Source organism: Furipterus horrens, unplaced genomic scaffold (assembly GCF_987537825.1).
Source record: "Furipterus horrens unplaced genomic scaffold, mFurHor1.1.pri manual_scaffold_4, whole genome shotgun sequence".
In the NCBI taxonomy this organism is placed as follows: Eukaryota; Metazoa; Chordata; class Mammalia; order Chiroptera; family Furipteridae; genus Furipterus; species Furipterus horrens.
In genome coordinates this window covers 7,287,244-7,306,339 of record NW_028327174.1, presented here as the reverse complement: position 1 = coordinate 7,306,339, position 19,096 = coordinate 7,287,244, and the positions used below count along the sequence as shown (strand labels likewise).

Here is a 19,096-nt window from a genome sequence, read left to right as displayed (position 1 = left end):
GAAACTTAGAGACAGAATTATAGGATCAAACGGGTAAACTGTATTCAATGTCAGACACCCTTAGGAACTTCTCTATTCTAACATCTCTGTCCTGACCTTCCCAAGAGGAGACTGCGCCATATCACCTTCGGGCCTCCGAACTCCAGACCTGCTGCAAAAGGTGGGCCTAGCCTCCAGGACACACCTACACGCAACCCGGGGATTCCTGACCCTGCCATACCTGTAGGACACTGCGGGGCAGGGGGACCCTGGGTGGGGCTGGCAGAGCCCCTCCTGTTAGGGGTGATCCCCAGGACCGGGCTCATACCTTGCGCGTCCAGCCTCTTGTCGGCATAGACCTTGTAGGTGAAGGCATGGCGCAGGGCCAGAGCTGCGAAGAACATCTCCACGCAGATGATGAAGTCCTGGTAGCCGGCAGCCACGGTGCCCTCGCCCACTGACACTCGGGCAGAGTGAATCTTGGGGATGGCCCCACACTTCTCCAGGATGGCCAGGAGCATGCCTGCAAGAGCAGGTGTGGGTGTCTGGCTCAGATTGGACCACCTTCCCAGTCCCCCATCCTCCATGCAGCCGCCCGCCCCCTCCCCAGCCAAACGCTGGGGTGGATGGAAGCTGGGTCCACAGCTGCTGACAAAGCCCGGGCCACTGGGAAACCCCATATGCCCAGCTCCTTTCTGGCCACCAACACTGAGATGTCACCGATTATGCGGGGTCCTTTTGGTCCCCCCATCCATGAAGCAGCCCACTGAAGCTTTGCCGCGGCTCCTATCAAGGCCCCTGAGGGCTCAGACTTCTCAACAAGCGGGTGCCCAGCGGATGAAGCTCCAGGCTGGGACCACCCAAGGGCGGCCCCATAGCCTGGGCCCCAGGAGCACTGGGGATGGCAAGTCGGAGGAAGGGGGTGAGGTTTAGGGGACAGCAGCTGGGAAGAGGCTAACCTTGCCAGAAGGAGAGGAAGATGACAGACTTGACCATGAAGAACTTGAGGACAGGGCTGTAGGGGCTGAGCAGCTCCCGCGTGGCGAAGTAGAACAGGAAGAGGGCGTAGAGGGCCAGGCTGACAGAGACGTTGTAGATGATGGTCACGTACAGGTAGCCGCTGGCGACACTGTGGGAACAGGGGAGCGTTCTGGCTTGGATAGACCCTTCTGAGGGACAAGGGCCCCCCCGTCCTGTGCCTCTCAGCAGTGCTCCGTGAGCCACGGAGAGGTGATCAAGCGGTCCACCCATGACAGGGGTGCGAGGGGCGCACCCACGGTCCGGGACAGGCCTGCTGCCTCTGCTTCACGCACGGCCGCGTCTGAGCTGCCCGCCTGCCCGCAGCTCTGGTGCCTACGCTCCGGGGGAGGACAGTAGCATGGCAGCCAGTGTGGCCTGGGGTGAGGCGCTCAGCCTGATGGTCAGGCGACAGGAGTCAGCGTGACTGGGGGCTCGGCTTAGCTCTTCTCACTGGAGCCTCGGTTTGCTCACCTGCCCTGGGGGTGCTGCCGTGTACAGTTCAAGTGGTATATGCCCAGCACCTGCCAGCATGTGGCCATCTGGTCACTTCCTCTAACCCCCCAAATGTGTGTGGACAGCTCGCACAGGAGATGCTGTCTCCCTGGGGACTCACGAGCAGCCTCTCAGGGCCCTGCCCCTCTTGCTCCCTGTATGGAGGACACACAGCCAGTGCTCCCTCGGGGCCCACCCCACGGCCCCACGCTGCGGCCGGTACGTGACAGTGATGGATGCTGAGGGTCCGTGCTCCTGTGCCAGCAGCGGGGCCGAGGGCCACTGCCAGGCTTAGGCCTCAGAGCTCGGGGTGCAGCGGGGCATGCGGAAGGCTGCGGCCCTGTTGGTCTCCGCTCAGCGGAAGGTCCCGAGTGCGCGTGCTCACGTGCGGTCGGCAGCCACCCCCTCCCTAAGCTGGGCACTGGCCTCTGGGCAGGGCCCTCCCCCCGGGCACCCCCTCCCCGCCTCACACTCCCCGAGGGGACCCGCTGCTTACTCAAAGTCGCCGTCCCGGTACTTGCCGAAGGCCTGGAGGACCACGGTGCTGACAGCCATGAGCGGCTTCACCACGCAGAACTGCAGGGTGGCCTGTCGGGGGAGAAGGCCAAGAGTCAGGGCGCGGACAGAACCCATGGGACAGCACCTCATTCAGCAGGGAGGCCTGCACTGGGTGCCAGTGGGCGAGGGAGGCCCAGGGTCCCCCCCGGGGGACTGCCGTCTGGAGGGGAAAGCAGATAACGTGAGACGGTGATGGTGTGACTCAGCTGTGTGAGAAGACAAGGACCCGAAGGAAGGTCCGACGACGGACGGAGGGATGGTGGGATGGAGGAGCAGGGGACAGGAGAGGCCAGCAGGAACACAACAGAGACAAGGGGACAGGCAGAGGGAGCAACTCATACCGAGGCCCAGAGGCAGAGACGGACAAGGGCAAGGCTTCGTGCTGGTGATAGGCAGTAGCGGAGAGGTGGCCAGGGAAGATGGGGCAGGAGCGGGGGGCAAAGCTGGGGCCCTGCTCGAGGGCCTGGCCACACGGGGCGCGGGGATGGGTGAGGGCCTCCTCTCACCCTCCTCCCTCCTCGTCCCCCACCCCCAGGCCTGGCTCCCTGCCCCAAGCTCAGGGTCTGGTCTAGGGCTTATATGGAGCTGGGGGTCCTACTGGGGATGGAGAGGTCCCACAGGAGCATAAAACCGGGAGCAGCCCCAAGCAAAGCTCTCGAGTTCAGACACCCGAGTTTGAATTCTGGACTTGCCAGCTACCGGCTACGGAAGCTTGAGGGAGCGGCCACTTAGCCTCCAGCAGATGGATGTAACCAGCCCCCGCATTACAGGGTTGCAGTGCGGGGACTGAAGCACAAGGCAGTGGAGTGTCTGAGGGTCCCAGCTCCGTGCACTCAAGGGCCTGAGCCAGCCTGCTCAGCCCCCGGAAGAATTCCTTTCCCAGGCTTTCACAACTTCCCACTGAGGCCCCAGTAAACCAGGGGTGCTCGTGGCGCCCCTAACATCACTAGCATCACCTTTCTCTTGACAGCAAATAAATCCCAGTGACAAGGCCCCTTCTATGGAGGTGGGAGCAGGTAAAAAGGCCAAGCTGGTGCGGCTCCAAGTAAGCCAAGGACCCTGGAGCAGGAAATGTAGGCGGCTGAACCCAAAGCTCTGAGAACTGAAGCAAGGTTTGCAGGGGAGCCCCAGTGGCTGAGCTATGGGGCTGCCGCCAGGAGAGGCGTGCAAGGGGGGCCAGAGGTGAAACGCTGCTGTCAGCACACGCCGCAGAGGCGGGACCAGCACCTGCTGATGGAAAGGGAGGAGCAGCCCTTGCACCCCGTCAGCGGTAAGGGCCAGGTCAGAGGCTGGTGCTGTCCTGGGTCAGCTCACTTGTTGCTGACAACAGCCCCATGACATAAGTACAGCTGTCACACTGTTACAGATGAGGGAACTGAGGCACAGAAAAGCTGAAGTGGCAGAGTGACTGGCCCTGGTCCCCTGCCTGCCCCTGGTTCTCTCCGCACCACCACGGACAGGACAGGAGAGGGGTGACCGAGGCTTCTTTTGTTCTCTCTCCTGTTCCGGCCTCTGCCTGCCACCTCCAGGAACCACAGAGGAACATCAGAGCCCACAGGGCTGGGCATAATCTATAATAAGGCAACTGAGCAAGTGATCATGGGATCAAAACTTTGTACACAATATAATCACCGAAGAAGGCGGTGAGTCACGGGCCCTGGGCGGTAAACAATGGCTCGGAAAGGCCCCACCCTGAACCCAGGACAGTTTTAACTCTTTCGCTGCAGGTCCAGCAGGCAGATTCTGAATTTAGAAACACCCTAAGGAAGGAAGGCGTGGAAGCTGGCTGGAGACCTGGGAAGTCCAGGCGCCTGCGGGTGTGGCCGCACCTCCAGCAGCGCGCAGGGGCCCTACAGAGGAAGCACAAAAGCCAGCCCTCCAACAGCCACAGTTGGCTGTGGCTTGCATTTCCCCCCACGATTCCTCTTGGAGATGCTAGAGGGCCCTGTGGACCCCCAGGGGAGACCGAGTCAGGTCACGCCAGCTGGGCACGGCCCGTGACACTCCCTCCCCAGGAGGAGGCAGTGGGCGCTGTGTTACTGCTCTGCGTCCACTGCCTGCTCGGCTCTTTACACCAGCCCTTGAGGGAAGTGTCATGATGCCCATTTCACAGAAGGTACTAAGGCCCAGGTCAGTCAGAGGAGAAGCTGGAAATCAGACTCAGACGGGCAGACACCCAGGCCCGTGCACTTAACCGCAACACCACACTGCCTCCACCGGGCTATTCCAGACCACGGGGCGGGCAGCTGAGAAAGCCGACAGCCGCTGGCTGCCAGCTGGGGACGGGGAAGAGACAAGACTGCACAGGCGCGTCTGGCCATGTGTCTTCCATGCAGAAACCCTCCTTCCCTCTGGCCCCCAGCTATGAGACGTCTTCAAACTGAGAGTCTAGAATCCCCATGCACTTCCTCTGATTCTCACACACACTGAGACCTGGTCAAAAGGAGCATGAGTGTGGGACCACTTCTTGCCCAGGACACGTGTCACTGCCCCGGAGCACACCCTGTGAATGCAGGGGCACCCCTAACCGCCTGGCGAGTGGGTCCTGACAGGAGACGGGAACTCCACAGGTGGGGCCGAGGGCGGCCTGGGGCAGGGTCCTTGGGCTCCCCGCCTGTCTCTGCCACTCTGTCAGCCAGGAACAGCACAGCCCCAAGCTCCAGGTCGGAGCGCCCGGCTCCTGGTCCCTGGCCTACAACCCTTGACCCAGGCGGTTGCTGGGGACACGCACCTGCTTGCAGAACCGCAGGAATCCGATGGAGTAAGTCTTTCCCCAGAGGCAGCAAGTGCCATACACACAGCTGGACCTGGAAGGGACAAGCGGAAAGGGGACAGTGAGCAGAGAGCCAGGGCCTGGGAAAGGTGCAGCTGGGGGCACACGCGTCCTCACATCCAGACAAGTGGGGCATAGCAGGGCACGGGGGGGATGGGGCACAGAGCCCAGGCAGCCTTTGAGCCTGAGGCCAACTCCAGGGAGACACGGGAGGCGTTAGCAACTGCGGTAAAGCCTGAGGGAGCAGGGTGGGCGGGCCTGGGATAACAAACCAGTCTGAGAAGCACTGAGTGTAACAAGGGCAGGAGGGAGAAAGAAACAAAAGACAGGAAGGAAGAGAAGGAGGAAGAGCCAGGGAGGCCCTCCCAGAGTCCCAATTAATAGCCTTGCTCAAGAAATTAGGGAGAGACACAAGAAGTCAAGGTCACAGGCAGAGAGGGTCTCAGGCAGAGGGTCACAGGCAGAGAGGGTCACAGGCGGGGCACAACTGTGGCCAGAACAGTTCAGAGAACGTCAGGCCCAGGAAACGGGGTGGGGCGGGGGCCCTAGGGGGCCTCTCTGTACTCACTCAATGGGCTTCCCTCTGATCTCTGACATGATGGAACTTTCTCCCCCGAGGTATTCATAACACAGGCTCAGGAAATTGTAGATGACCAAGGCTGTGGAAAGAGCGTCCACAGTAAACCACTCGCGTCAACAGGATGGGTGAGCAGGTGGCAGAATTCTAAACAGCCACGGAAGTGGAAGAACCAGGCGCAGGCAGCAACGGAGCCCGCACCGAGAACGTCCCATTTGTGACCAAAACCAGGCGAAGACCAACCGCGCTGCTTAGGAACGCGCACACGCTGCTGGGCACTCTGCAAAGGGAGGCGAGGGGGGTTACCACGACACTCAGCACTGTGTGGGGGCTCGGGGGGGCTGGCAGTGTGCCCGCTCTGGGGTATTGGCTTTATAATTTCTCATTCGTCTCATGTACTTCCCTGTGTGTGTCCTAAATCACAATCTGACAACAAAACCACGGTAAAACGTTCCCCGGAGGGACCTCGGGAGACAGTCGAAGCAAGAACGAGAGGGCGGCACCTTGATCCGCCCAGCAACCTGCAGTGCGCGGAGTCTGCACAAATCCAGGGGAGGGGCACAGGATGGAGCCCCAGTGTCTTGAGAAGCAGCCCCGGCTCATTCTGAATCAGGACACAGCTGGACACCCCCACAAAGACACAAAACTTGACCTGCGACCACCAGCACAGAAGTATGCTGTAAATGCTGTTAGAAACATAGCACTAGGCAGTAAGGGCTCCTGGTCAGAGGGTCTGCTGGGTCAGCAGAGTGAAGGTGATAGTCTGCAGGGTGCTAGAAGCAAAGGGATGTGTGTGCCAGGAGCAAGGCAGGAGGGCGAGCGCGGGGAGAAAGTCAGAGGAAAGTGGCAGACAGCCCCAAAGGGAGGGTGCAGGAGGGTCAGGGGCCAAGAGCAGGGAGCGAGAAGAGGCATCCAGCAAAGGAGCAAGGCCAAGGCGAAGGTCAAAGGGGGGTCATCTGACCCTGCCACCCCCTGCAGCACAGAGACCTTCCAGGCCCCCCGGGGCAGCCCCTTGGCCTGGCACTCAAGGCCTTTCACGGGTGACTTGGTCCCTGCCAGGCCCTCACACTTCCTTCCCAACCACACTAGAGGCCCCTCTTTCCCTCAGCAGGTAACTGTGGCCTCCGTGCCTCCGCACTCCCATCAGTCACCACCCTCTCTGAGAAGTCTCTGGCCACCACCCAGGCAGTGCTTGATGGCCCTGCTGATGTGCAGACACTATACAGAACTTGAACTGGAGCACATGAAACCCTGGCAATACGGTCTGGGGTGCTTAACACCACTCCCAGTAGCTACGACCTATTAAGGGCTCATGTCCCCAGCTGGGGTGGGGAGCTCCCAGGTAGCACCCTCTATAACATGGCCCATAGCACCTACCACACTGTGCTACGACTGTCCCTCCACATAGAGCAGAGGGGTTCCCACATGGGTCTGCCACTGGTTAGCCGTGAGCCTCCCTGTGCATCAGTTTCCTCATCTGTTCAATGGGGACAGAAGGAGTACCTACCTTCACAGGTGGCTGTGAGGTTGAGGAGAGTATACAATGTGCTTAGAATAGTGGTCAGCTTTCCGAGTGCTGGCTGTCCCAGCCATAACTGTCACCCGCCTGCCTTCCCCAGGGGCCAGCATCCTGGATGGGGCTGAGGACCCTGTGCACTGCCTGCCTGGCATGGAAGCGGCTCCAGATGTTTGGTGACTACAGGCCTCCCCACTGAGCTCCCGATCACGCATCTATGACAAGAACTACTTTGGGGTGTGGGGAGGGGGCATCAGACCAAGTCTGCCGTCAGCCTGCTAATAACCTTTGTCCAAAACCACACGAGGCCAAGCGGAATGGATGCGTCAATTCCAAGCTGGGTCCAGTTATACATGGTCTATGGCAGTTTCCAGGTCAGGCTCACAGTGGCAGGGCAGGTGGCTAGGCCTACGCTCAGTTCTGTGCTCAAGTTCACCCTCTGTACCTTCCCCGAGGGGATCAGATTTCCGGTCCCCAAACACAAAACCCTACAGAGAACCCACAGGGGCCAAAGTCCATCAGCCCCCTCCATGCAGAACTGCCCTCCCGCCTTAAGCCAGGCTACCCTGCGACCCACTCAGAAGAGCCTGGCGCCTGAGCTCACAGCCTCTCCTGTGTCCCACATACATCAGCCTGCAGCCTCCTGGATTACGTGGTCAAGCTCTGTGTTCAACTGGTCAGAACTGTCCAATTTCATCCATCCTTCAGCTCAAGATTCCAGACCTTTTAACAAATGCGCTGGGGCCAGCCAGTCTGTATAATACCAATCTGCTGACGGTTCCCTTGAAGGAATCATTCGTGAGTCAATAATGCGTTCTCCAGAAAGGGAGACAAGACAGAATCTGCACAGTGACTCAACCAGCCCACACCAGGGCCCATCTGGACAGATCAGTCCCTCACCAGGGAAGTCCAGAGCCACCCCCAGGACCCCAGCAACGGCGTTTAGAATGGACAGCTCAACACACCCCAGGGACAAACACAAAGATGTGCTGGCCCTGCATGGAAGGAAAGCAAAGAAGATGAGGGGTGGGGTTCTCAGCCAGCAGCCTGCTATCCTACTACTCTTCTGACTGCGGTCCCTGCTCTGGTCCCCTGGGGAGGCCCCAGAGAGACAAAGTAACTATATTCACTACAGCCTCTGGGCTAGGCTCTGTGTTAGGCCCTGGGGACACAGAAATGACCAAGAGACACACAGACAAGGCCCTCCAGTCTAGAGGAGAGCATGCAGGAGGAGGTAAGGGATCACCTCTCGTTCTTCTGCTCTGGACAGTCAGGGACCTGAAACTTCTGGCTGCATCCCAGATACCTACAGACAAAGGCACACCAGCAGGAGAGAAGGGCCAGGAGGGAGATGAAATTAGGGTTGTGCTGGATCCTTGAGGCCTCGAGGGAGGACATTAGGAATCATTCTCTTCATATAAGTGCCAGTGACCTTGTCTAGAAGGTCAGACAGGACTTACTTGGTCCAGGGGGTGGATCCTAGGACTTCTGCTTAGTATAAGAAACAACTTCTAACAGGCAGTCTTCAGGGATGGAAGGTAGTGAGCTCTCTGACAATGGAGGCATGCAATCAGAGGCTGCGTAGCCTCTTAACAGAGACATTACAAAGGAGTTCTGAGCAGCTGACAATTTACAGGGCCCTTCCGTCCCCAAGACTCCAGGCTCTTTCCTCACCGGCAGCTTCTCTAACCCAGGGCAGCCTAGACAGAAACTTGTAGTCCAGAGACTGCTCTCCACCAGGCCTCTCCCCGCTAAGTGGACAGCTGCAACAGCATAGTCTTTAGGGCCCCCCAAGGCTTCAAAAAGGATCACCCGTGATCTCTGCCAGCAGCCCCCCGGGTCAGGAGTCCTCATGAGTTCCCCGCTACAGGTAAGTCAGGCACACCTGTCTGGTTCAACAGACACTCACCGGACCCCTATTTTGTGCCATGCACTGTGTTCGAAACCTCAGTGACCCTGGGCACACCTGGCCGTTCCAGGTCACCTCCTCCACACACCTTTGGCACCTAAAGCCCACCTCATGGCCCAGCTGTCTTTGCTACATAGGGACACCCTGGTTATTACTTGGAAGGACGCGGGCAGTCCATATTTCAGATAACTCGTGGATGAACCCAGAAAACTCAGTTTTGACCAGTCTGGACAGAAATCTTCTCTGCTCAGTAAATAAGGGCTTCGAAACATTCTTTCCTCTTTTCTTCAGTGGCTGATGATCATCACAGACAATAATGCACACACTGAGCTACAGCCATGGTGGCAGGGATGCAAATGACCCCAGGCTCTGAGCCACTCCAAAGGCTGTTCCTCCCTCCTCCTACGTGGCTTTTCTGCCCTTCGTGGATCCTGCTTTGTGCCACCTGGTATGCTGTTTCTGATCTCTCAAGATCTTCTACTGGCTTCTTCTGAATATCCTTCTTTATTCTGATCGATTGAGCTCTTGGGCTTCCTGGTTCTGTCAGACCACAGCCTAAGCCATGAGTCTTCCTGGCAGCACACCGGCCCTTAGAGGTCTGTTTATGGCCCTGAGTTTACGGCCTTCGGCTGGGTTCATCCTGGCTGTACTCCCCCTACCTAGGAAGAGGTTTCATTTCAGGCCAGATTCCAGGGAGCTAAGTTTGTCCAAAATCTGAAACTGGGTGAATGAAGCATCGCTCTTTAATTGTTCCTTCCGGGCCTGCAAAACCTCCTCCCCTAACGAGAGTTCACACCCTGCCAGGGGAGAAACTCATCCTGTGCTCCTTCACCAAGCCTGGCACAGAGCAATTCCAGGGCTCAGACGCCCAGGGTGTGTCTGGCCTCTGGCAAACAATGGGAAATCTTGGGCAAGTTTCTTGGCCTACTCAGGTTTTTTTTCAATTGTAATATGGGGATGATAGTATATATTCCACCAGGTAACTGGGAGGTGAGAACGAGCTAACAATAATGAGAAATATGTGGTAAAACTGCAGTGTGCCACACAAACATTACTGAGCAAATTGCCTACATAAAGCAGCGTGAAACGTGAAAGCTGTCTCTCTCCTCTGAACTCTGACCTCCCTGCGCCCCTCTGATCACAGAGCTCTCACGGCTGCCCCAGAATTATCTTTAGGAGCTACCCCCGACCCTGACCACAACCAAACACTAAATGCAGGTCAGAGGCTGGTTTCTGCCCCTCGTCCTTCTGCCTGGCCTGCCCTGTGAATGACAGCCTTCACCAGATGGTAGACACGTGAGCAGCGGGGCCCTAGGCAAGCCATTTCCTTCTTTTTGGGGCAAAGGGGGGATTCAAAGGCCATGTTTTATTGCTTATTCTCTCTCTCTTTCTCTCTTTTCTTTTTGGTTGACATTTACTTCTCAGAGACTGGCCCTGTCCTTGGAAAATGACAATACTGCTGAAACAGAACCCACCGCTGCTGCGACTGAAGCAGAGCCCACGGGCTGTCCAGCTATGAGGGGCCTGATGGCCCGCCACCAGAAGCATAACTCCTAATACCAGAGTTTGGTGAGAAGAAAAGGAGTTTTTTATTTAAAGGTTATACAGATGTAGATTGATGGTGGGTTTCTGCCGTTAAGTCTTACTTTCTTTAAAACACCCACAGACCCATAGTTCTGCCTCCCCCTGCCAAACCAGGCCAATTTTAGAATAGAAAGGTCACAGGCACCGTTTCCCTGCTTCCCAGATGCCGTTCAGCTTTACCAGCAGCTCCCAATCATTCGAGCCCGACTGGGGCGGCTGGGCCTGTGTCGCGGTGCCCTCCCGCTCTTAGTCCAGAGCCGCGTGGTTCTCTCCTACCTCCTTGCAAATCACATGGAGTCCCCAGCATCCCTGCAAACCACATGGCCTTCCCCTTTCCCTTTCAAACTGCACGGTTCTCCTACCCATTAATGGCTGCCACCCTATTTTTAAATGCCTGACTGCGGCCTATGATGCAGGAACTATAAGCTTTTCGTCATCATTCTATGGTCAAACCCCCAGCCCATCTCCTTGGGGACCCAGCTCTGTAACACTAAGACCAACTCAAGCTGTTTATCTTCACGCTCCCCTCCCCCCCAGAACGCCACTGAAACGAGGAGGAATGGGTGGAGAAGCACAAGTCTTCAAGGACAAGGAGATGGCACCTGAGGCAGCGACAAGCAATGTTGACAAGAGCCCTGGAAGACGCAGCGCGGGCACTGACCGGGGAGGGGAGGGGGCCGCCAGTGAGAACCCCAGGAACCCCTAGAACTGGACGCGCCAGGCAGTTCTGATGGCCGTGGGTGAGGGTGCGAACGGAAAACCTGGCTCCACGGCCCCACGCGGAGCTGTGGAGCTTCCACTTTCCAGACAGGCTGCAAGGGCTCTGCCCTTAGAGAACCTCGCTCAGCGGAGGGTGGCAATGAGGAGACTCGCAGAAAATAAACACGGTCTGAGTACGAACAGCGAGCTGTCCAGGTCCCGTCCCCCAGCTGCACCCTTAACTCAGCTTGCCCGGTTTTTACCACCCAGGCAGGTGATGGGGACATCACTCTCTGGGGAAACAGGCCCAGAACCAAAACATCTTCATCTGGTGCCTGTGCCCACCACTGCGTAACAACGGCAGAGGAAGGGCCGCATGTCCTGTCACCCAGCTGGGAGCCCGCAGAGTAAGCCCCATTCTTAAACAGGAAGAATGGCCAAGGACGCCAGACAGCTGAGGAGAGCTTCCAACACAAAAGTGAAAGACCAAGCAGACAAACACGGAAGTCAGGAGACCGAGATAAAGCAGGAAACAGAAGAAAACTGCAATTAGCGTCCCAGAGAAGGGAAGGTGCTCTCTCCCAAACCAAGCACAAAGGACTATTAAAAAAATAAATAAAAGCACAGGAAAGAGCGCCTGACGTTTTACAACATGATAAAGAAAACAAAACCTTTTGTAGAAAAGATCAAAGGTCATTAAAAAAAAAAAAGCTTCTGAAAACCAGAACAAAAAAGCAGAAAATTGTAAAGAAAATTTGAAGGTCAGTCCAGGAGGTGCAACATCCTACTAACAGGAATTCCAGAAAGAAGAAATAAACTAGAGGGGAAGGAATTAGCAAAGGAGCATACAAGAACATTTCCCAGAAATCAGAACATGAGTTTGCACAGTGAAGGGCCCACCAGGCGCCTGCACAAGGAATATCCCGCCTCCTTTGATATTTCGGAACACCGGGAATAAAGATACTGACCTGAAAGCAAGGAAAAAAAGCAGGTCACATACAGAAATTAAGAATCAGAATCCAATAGAAAAAAAATACAATAAAGATTAAATTATAAAAAAGTTCTATGTAAAAAGAGAAAAAAGGAATCAGAATCCAGCCCTGGCTAGATAGCTCATTTGGTTAGAGCATCATCCCGATACCCTGAGGTTAAGGGTTTGATCTCTGGTCAGGACACATACAAGAATCAACCAATGAACACTGGCTGGTGTGGCTCAATGGATGGAGCACCAGCCTTTAATGCAAATGGTCTCTGGTTCAAGTCCCAGTCAGGGCACATGCCTGGGTTGGGGGCCAGGTTCCCAGCTGGAGGCATGCTAGAGACAACAGATTGATGTGTATCTTGCACATTGCTGTGTCTCTCCCTCACTTCCCCTCTCTCTAAAAATAAATAAATAAAATCTTTAAAAATAAAGAATCAACCAATGAGTGCATAAATAAGTGGAACAACAAATTGATCTTTCTCTCAAAGCAATTTTAAAAAAAGGAATCAGAATCCAGCAGACTTCCCAAAACACCAGAAGCTAAAAGAATGAAAAACATGGCTTCACAATTCAGAGGGAGAGTGACTTCCAACCTAGAATTGCATTTCCATTGAAAACTAGTCAATGAGAACAATATAATATACATTTGCAGACAATGTTCAGAACTCCTGGGTACCCCTGTCCTCAGGCAGCTCCTAGAAGATGTACTCTAATGGACAAGTCACTACAAGGGGAAACATGGCCTCCAGGGGGTGGTTCAGCACAGGAGAGGTGCCCAGGATTCCCAGGATGACAATGGAAGGAAGACCCAGGGCAACAACCGTGCGGCTGGGGCCGGACCTCCACACCAGAGCCAGAAGGGCAGGGCTCCCGGGGGAACAGCCCTGTGGGAAACCAGAGTGAAAGAGTCACTGATGCGTCTCACTTCAGAGAGGGCTTTCTTTTTACCCAGTAAAGCATCTGGGAACAAATTCACGATAGATGCAGAGAAAACAGTAAACCAAAAAGCAAGACACGTAGTAAGCAGAGGAAGAGCAGAGAGTTGTACAAAGAGATGTCATCTTGAGACACCTGAAGGCTCAGCTTTGAACAATATTTACAGACACGTAATAGCGCAAATAGAAAATGCAGACTTAGAAAAAACTGTGCTGGGTCACACTGAAAAGCCAAAAGAAGAGCCCTGGCTGCTGTGCCTTGGTGGATTGAGCGCTGGCCTGCAAACCAAAGGGTCGCTGGTTCAATTCCCAGTCAGAGCACACGCCTGGGCTGTGGACCAGGTCCCCAGGTGGAAGTGCGTGAAAGGCAACCACACATGCTGTTTCTTTCCCTCTCTCTCTCTATTCCCCTCTCTCTAAAAACAAATAAACTCTTTTAAAAAAAGAAAAGCCGAAGAAAGAAAAAACTGTGTGTGGGTTGTGTATAATTGGAGGTTAAGTACCTAAATCAAAAACCTTCCAGAGTAGGAAGTCACTAGTTAAAACTGCATAAAATTGAAAGATCAAGAAACAATAGTTAAGCACATTTTTAGGTTATTCCAGGGAAAAATAAAGTTTAAAGATTTGAAAGTGCAGTGAACTTAGAAGTGAGGAAGAGTTGGGGGCAGCTTGTTTCAATCATATGCACATGACTTTAATAAAAGTAAAATGCTAGCTGTTTTAATTTTATTAAAAAGAAAAGCAGCCCTGACTGGTGTGGCTTAGTTGGTTGAGTGTCATCCCGCAAAGCAAAGGGCTGCCGGTTCAATTCCCTGTCAGGGCACATACCTGGGTTGCGGGTTCAATCCCCAGCTGGGGCACGTGCGAGAGACAATAGATATTTCTCTCTCACATTGATGTTCTCTCCCTCTCTTTCTCCCTCCCTTCCTCTCTCTCCAAAAATAAATAAATAAAACCTAAAAAAGAAAGAAGCAAAGAAAAGAAAATGTCTGTCTGATGGCCAGCAGAGAGCCTGGCTAACTCCCGAGGTAGGAGTTCTGTCGCCCAGTCTGCCCCTTCTCGGGTCTCAGGAGACTAAGGAGGAAGGGTGGAACAAATGGGGGGCTCTTTCTGAACCTTACGGGACACCCCATAACCAAGCCTGCAGGGGCAGCTCCCGTGGGCAGCTGCAGCACTCACAGGTACAAAGACAAGGGGAGAGGGTCTGGGACAGAGCAGAGGTGCAGGGAAGGGCAAGCCCCTGAACTCAGACACCACACGCTGGTGCACTCAGGCAGCCTGGACCTCAGGGCTGCTGCTGCCCTGTTTGTAAACTCCCTGGGAGCGACCACGGTGACAAGAGCGTTGCTAGGAGATGCAGACTTCCTGGGAGGACCTTCACATGTTTACACGGCTGGGAAGAAGGGCTGCACAGGCAGGGCTTGAACAAAGAGGCCTCTGGAGTGGGGGGAGCCACCAACCATCTGCCACCACCTCTGGGGCGTGGAGTTGAGGGTGAAGCAGACGCTCCCTGACTGTGCCCCCTTCTGCCCTGAACCCCAGTCTTCTGGGCCTGCCCCTCAACCACACAGGAAAAGCCCCCTTGGCAGGGGACAGCTTTTTGATACTGAAGGAAGGAGCAGGCAGAGACTGCTCCTGGGCACCTATGCAAGCCTGGCAGCTGAACAGGAAAGGATTCTTGGCCCCACCTTCACTAGCCCCAGCCTCTGCGGCTGCCCAGCTACCCCGAGGTTTTCCTGGGGACTCTGCTGCTTCCAGGAACATCAGGCACTAGAGCCCCACCTGGCCTCAGCATTCGCACCTGGCAGAGCTGGGCAGGGACGCCAGTCAGGAAATTTAACGAGGCCCCATGTGGCTGCATACAAGGCACACAGCAGTGTTCCATAAAATCCTTTATTCATTCAAAAAACCCAGAATGGCCCTGGCTGGTGGGGCTCAGTGGATTGAGCACCAGCCTGTGAACCAAAAGGTCGCCAGTTTGATTCCCAGTCAGGGCACAGGCCTGGGTTGTGAGCCAGGTTCCCCAGCTGGGGGCACGTGAGAGGCAACTAAGAGATATATCTATAGCACATCAGATGGTTCTCTCCCTCTCTCCCTTCCTTCCCCTCTCTAAAAATAAACTAATAAAATCTCAAAAAATTTTTAAAAAAAATCCAGAACGCGTGAGTGCCTACCATGCGCCCAGCTCACAGGGCCAATGGTCTACTCAGGAAGACGAGAACAAACCAGGCACGTGCTTAGCTGCAAACCACAGTAAGGCCATGAGGACGTGGACAGGGTGCTGGGAGTGGGAGCGCCGCGGAAGGCCTCTCGGAGGGGACACCGGAGTCAGGAGGAGGAAGAGGTGGAGTAGTCGGCCCGAGAAGAGCTTTGCGGGCAAACGCCTGAGGTGCCCAGGCCAGAAAGAAGGCCAGTGTGGCTGAAGGGGCAAGGTGGGCAGTGTGTGAGGGACACAGGGTTCCTCACCGAGTCCATGGCACCCTCTGTGCCCTGAGAGTCCTCAGGAATGCATAGGTTCAGGGTGTAACAGGAGCAGGGACTGCAGTTTCCCAGGAGACGAGCATACACCCCATATTCATGAAGCCCAGGGTCAAGGACAAAGCCCTCCTGGGTCAGGGAAGCAGGTAACTGGTCATGGGCAGAGCTGCCTGGCCACAGCGCAAGGAAAACCACGTCTGTTCGCTCTCCCAGAAGCCAGAAGCGCAGGCCCAGGAGACGGGAAAATGTAGAACTGTGAGAGGCAAGTGAGCATCACAGTGGGGATCTAGAATCCAAGGACCGCCCACCCCCCCCAACCCTGCTGGCCTGTTTGGGTGCAGGCCAGGCCGATGACCTGTCCTGGGACCTCAGGCCCCTGGTCTCCCTCCTTAACCCACAGCCCACATGGATATTTTTGTAACCTGCAATTTCCATTGCATCCAATTTTTATGCATCACCAAACAGTGAGAAAGATCTCAGTTTCTCTGCGTGCTCTGCAAGGTTGTGTATGTCCCTGCCCGTGCCTCCTGGTGCAATGCGCTCTCCAGCCACAAGCCCCTCCCCGCCCACCAGCTCCCCACACCCCTGACTGGGCACACGGGGACTCCTCCCTCCCCTGCGATTTAGCCCAGAACGGATCCTCCTCCGCAGCCTCCCCCGGACAGACGCCCACTTGTTCCCTAAGTCTCAGCTCCCTGCCCTCCCCAGGCCAGGACCGCTGGGCTCCGGTCAGGGAGAGCGCCTGTCCCTGCGGTGACGGTTTAGGTGGCACAGACTCGCGGGGGCAGGCAGGGTACGGGCTGGCTGTCCTCTGTGCAGCCCAGCACAGCACTGGGCCTGGCCTGTACTGGGCACTCCCTCAGCACCCGAGCAGGCGATGCTGCTGCATCATAGGCAGCAGGGAGGCCTCCGAAAAGCAGTGAGTCACCTTCTCGGGGGGCGCAGCAGGGCCCGTCCTGGGACAAAGCCCTCAGAACTGAGGCACGTGGGGAGGGAGGCCCAGGCCTGCCAGCGCCGTGCCACGGAGCCCCAGAAAACCCTGACCCGTCTGGGCCTGGAGCTTCTACCTACACATGGACCGCGTCCTTCCCGCCTGCGCCCCCCACCGGGGACTGAGAAACGAGGCACAGCGGGCGGGCCCTGCGGCCGGGTACTGTGGCGGGGCTTTGGGGGCCGCGTCGCGGCGGGAACCTGCGAGGTGAGACTCTGGCTACACCTGTGCTGTAACCTGTCGGTCTGGGCCTGGATGGAGACTCCGAGGGGGGGGTCCAGAAGGGAGAGGTGACCCCCTGAGGGGGAACGGGGAGAGTGGCAGGAGGGGGGGGCGCACCCGGCCCGCACCCCGCCCACACCCCACCCACGTGTCCTCACCCTCGTAGCAGTCGCGCACGGTGCCGAAGTACACGTAGTACTGGTCGTTGGTGAAGAAGAGCAGGCTGAGCCAGGAGTCGAAGGCGTAGATGGGCACGATGAAGAGGATGCGGACGATGTAGCGCTGCTCGTTGGGGCAGCTGTAGCAGCGCAGGTGCATGTAGATCTGGGGGCAGAAGGGCCGCGTCACCAGAGACCCGTCCGTCAGGGCAGCGCATCTCCCACACCTCTGCGCCACCAGAGGTGGGGGCCTGCCGGGGGGACGTGTGGCTCTGCCACTGACTCGTTCTGTGACCAGGTTATGCACCCCTGAGCCTCAGACTCCCCCCCGGACACTGGGACGATGAACTCCCGGTGTGAGGCTGCTGTGAGCATCAGACCACCGGGTACAGAAAGTTTGAGGGTGCAGGCAGTGGTGCCAAGGGCAGCCTCACAGACACAGAGGACCATCCAAATCGGAGTCGAGGGCAGGTCAGGGAACCCACTGGTAACAAGCACCTGGGGACCCGCATGCACAGCCAGGTTTGCGTGGCGCAAGAAGTTCAGTGTGTCTCCCCATCCCCGCCTTCCTGAACACCTGGTCCTGGGCCATGGAACTAAAACACAGGCGTGCAGGTGGGCGCCCACCCCACCGCGTCCCTTAACTAACTTATGGTGTGGGGTGCGGGACAGACGGGAGGGTGGGGGCGCTCCCCGGCTCCAGGGCTGCAGAGATGGCCTCCTTCCCCAGCTGTGACACAGAGTGGTGCTCCTGCCTCACTGGGCAGTTGGGGGAGTGAAATTTCGTTTTTAGAAAGCAAGGGGATAAAAAAAGCTACATACAAATGCAAGAACTGTTCTAGCCATGATCCTCATCCCAGCTGCCTGCGTCTCCCATCCCAGCTCTCATGACTTCACACTTGTCTCAGCCAAGCCCTGGGCTCGGGAGGAAAAGAACAAAATATTCCCTGTCTGCAATGAACCAACTGCCTTGGAAGCAGTTGGGTCCTTGAAGGGACAGGGAACACAGGGCAGTGGATGAGGAGCTGCCAGGGGACCCAAATGGGCTCAGCCTCCCGTCTTTGCTGATAACCTTCAAACCTCTCTTTCCTCAAGCAGCCAAGGCACGTCTCAGCCCACGCCAGGGGCCTGAAAGCACTGGGGACAGGAGACGTGACTTCTACTCCAGCCCGTCCATGGACCTGTATGTGACTAGGCTAGTCCCCGCCCCTTCTTCCCCTCTGGGTCTCAGTTTTCTCATCTGCAAAGAGGTCGCTAACATCCACGTGCTCCGGCACAGTCCCCAGGCTCCCTGCAGCTTAGGCTGGACACGTAACCTGTTGTGACCCATGGAAACGAGCAGAAGTGATGAGTGGCAGTTCTGGATCTAGAAAGGTAGACTATGCAGAGGGCCTGCCCCACACGTCCCTCCTCTAGTGGTCAGAGGGATGGTGCCTTGAAGCTGCAAGACACTGGAGCCACAAAATGGAACGGGACCTGCGCTGGGCTGGGCTGTGAGTAAGAAGTCACCAGGTGAAACTCGGGAGATTAGGTGGTGTATTTACCACTGCAGATCGCCTGCCTGGCCTAACTGATACTTTGTTGGACTAGAAGTCTCTCAGGGTCCTACTAGGGGGCCTTTGAGCACAGGGATTCCTGGTGGCCCCAGTACCTGGTGGCAGGTGATGAGCAGAGCCGTCCAAACGAAGAACCCGGAGATGGCCTGCGCGGCGGTTGTCATCAGGAACACAGGCTGTTCCATGGCCGTGGGGCTGCCCTCGGGGATCTCGGAGACGCTGGGTGAGGCTGCCGCAGTGGTGGACGATGCTGGATCCGGCGCCAGCGCGGCCCCCCTCACCGTCATGGTGCCTGGCAGCAGGGGGCTCCCTGAGAGAAACCCTGGGCGTGAACAGTGAGCTGGCCTAGAGGGAGGAAATCACAATGTCAGCCTCCTCCCGGGGCCAGTGGCAGGGTCCCTACGCCCACCTTCAAACAGCACCCAGGCTCTGACCACATGTTACCCTGACCCCAGCCATCACACTCGTCCCAGCCTCACCCTGTCTCCCCTGAATTAATGGAACAGGCTCCTGACCAGTGTCTGCTTCTGTCCTCATCCCCGCTGTCCAGTCCCCATACAGCAGCTGGGCGAGCCTGCTAAGATGCTAGCCAGACCGGCCCCTCCTCTGCTCACAATGCTCCAAAAGCTCCCCGCCATCTCCCCAGGGCCCACTAGACTGCCCGTTG

At 56.6% G+C, this 19,096-nt stretch overlaps 1 protein-coding gene across 2 annotated transcripts in view; it reads right to left on the bottom strand.

The window, feature by feature from the left end:
• The window catches only part of TMEM184B (transmembrane protein 184B), a 44,905-nt gene that overhangs the window by 3,217 nt on the left and 22,592 nt on the right, over positions 1 to 19,096 (bottom strand). The window contains exons 2-8 of one of the 2 annotated variants that reach the window (XM_090272438.1): positions 18,525 to 18,774; positions 16,874 to 17,039; positions 5,391 to 5,481; positions 4,781 to 4,856; positions 1,988 to 2,079; positions 939 to 1,108; positions 308 to 502 (exon numbers count right to left, since the gene is read on the bottom strand). In XM_090272438.1, the coding sequence (XP_090128564.1) occupies positions 308 to 502; positions 939 to 1,108; positions 1,988 to 2,079; positions 4,781 to 4,856; positions 5,391 to 5,481; positions 16,874 to 17,039; positions 18,525 to 18,716 (982 nt within the window). In that variant the 5' untranslated portion in view covers positions 18,717 to 18,774. Of the gene's footprint in view, positions 1 to 307; positions 503 to 938; positions 1,109 to 1,987; positions 2,080 to 4,780; positions 4,857 to 5,390; positions 5,482 to 16,873; positions 17,040 to 18,524; positions 18,775 to 19,096 lie in introns of those variants that run through there. The other variant, XM_090272437.1, reaches the window with a different exon arrangement.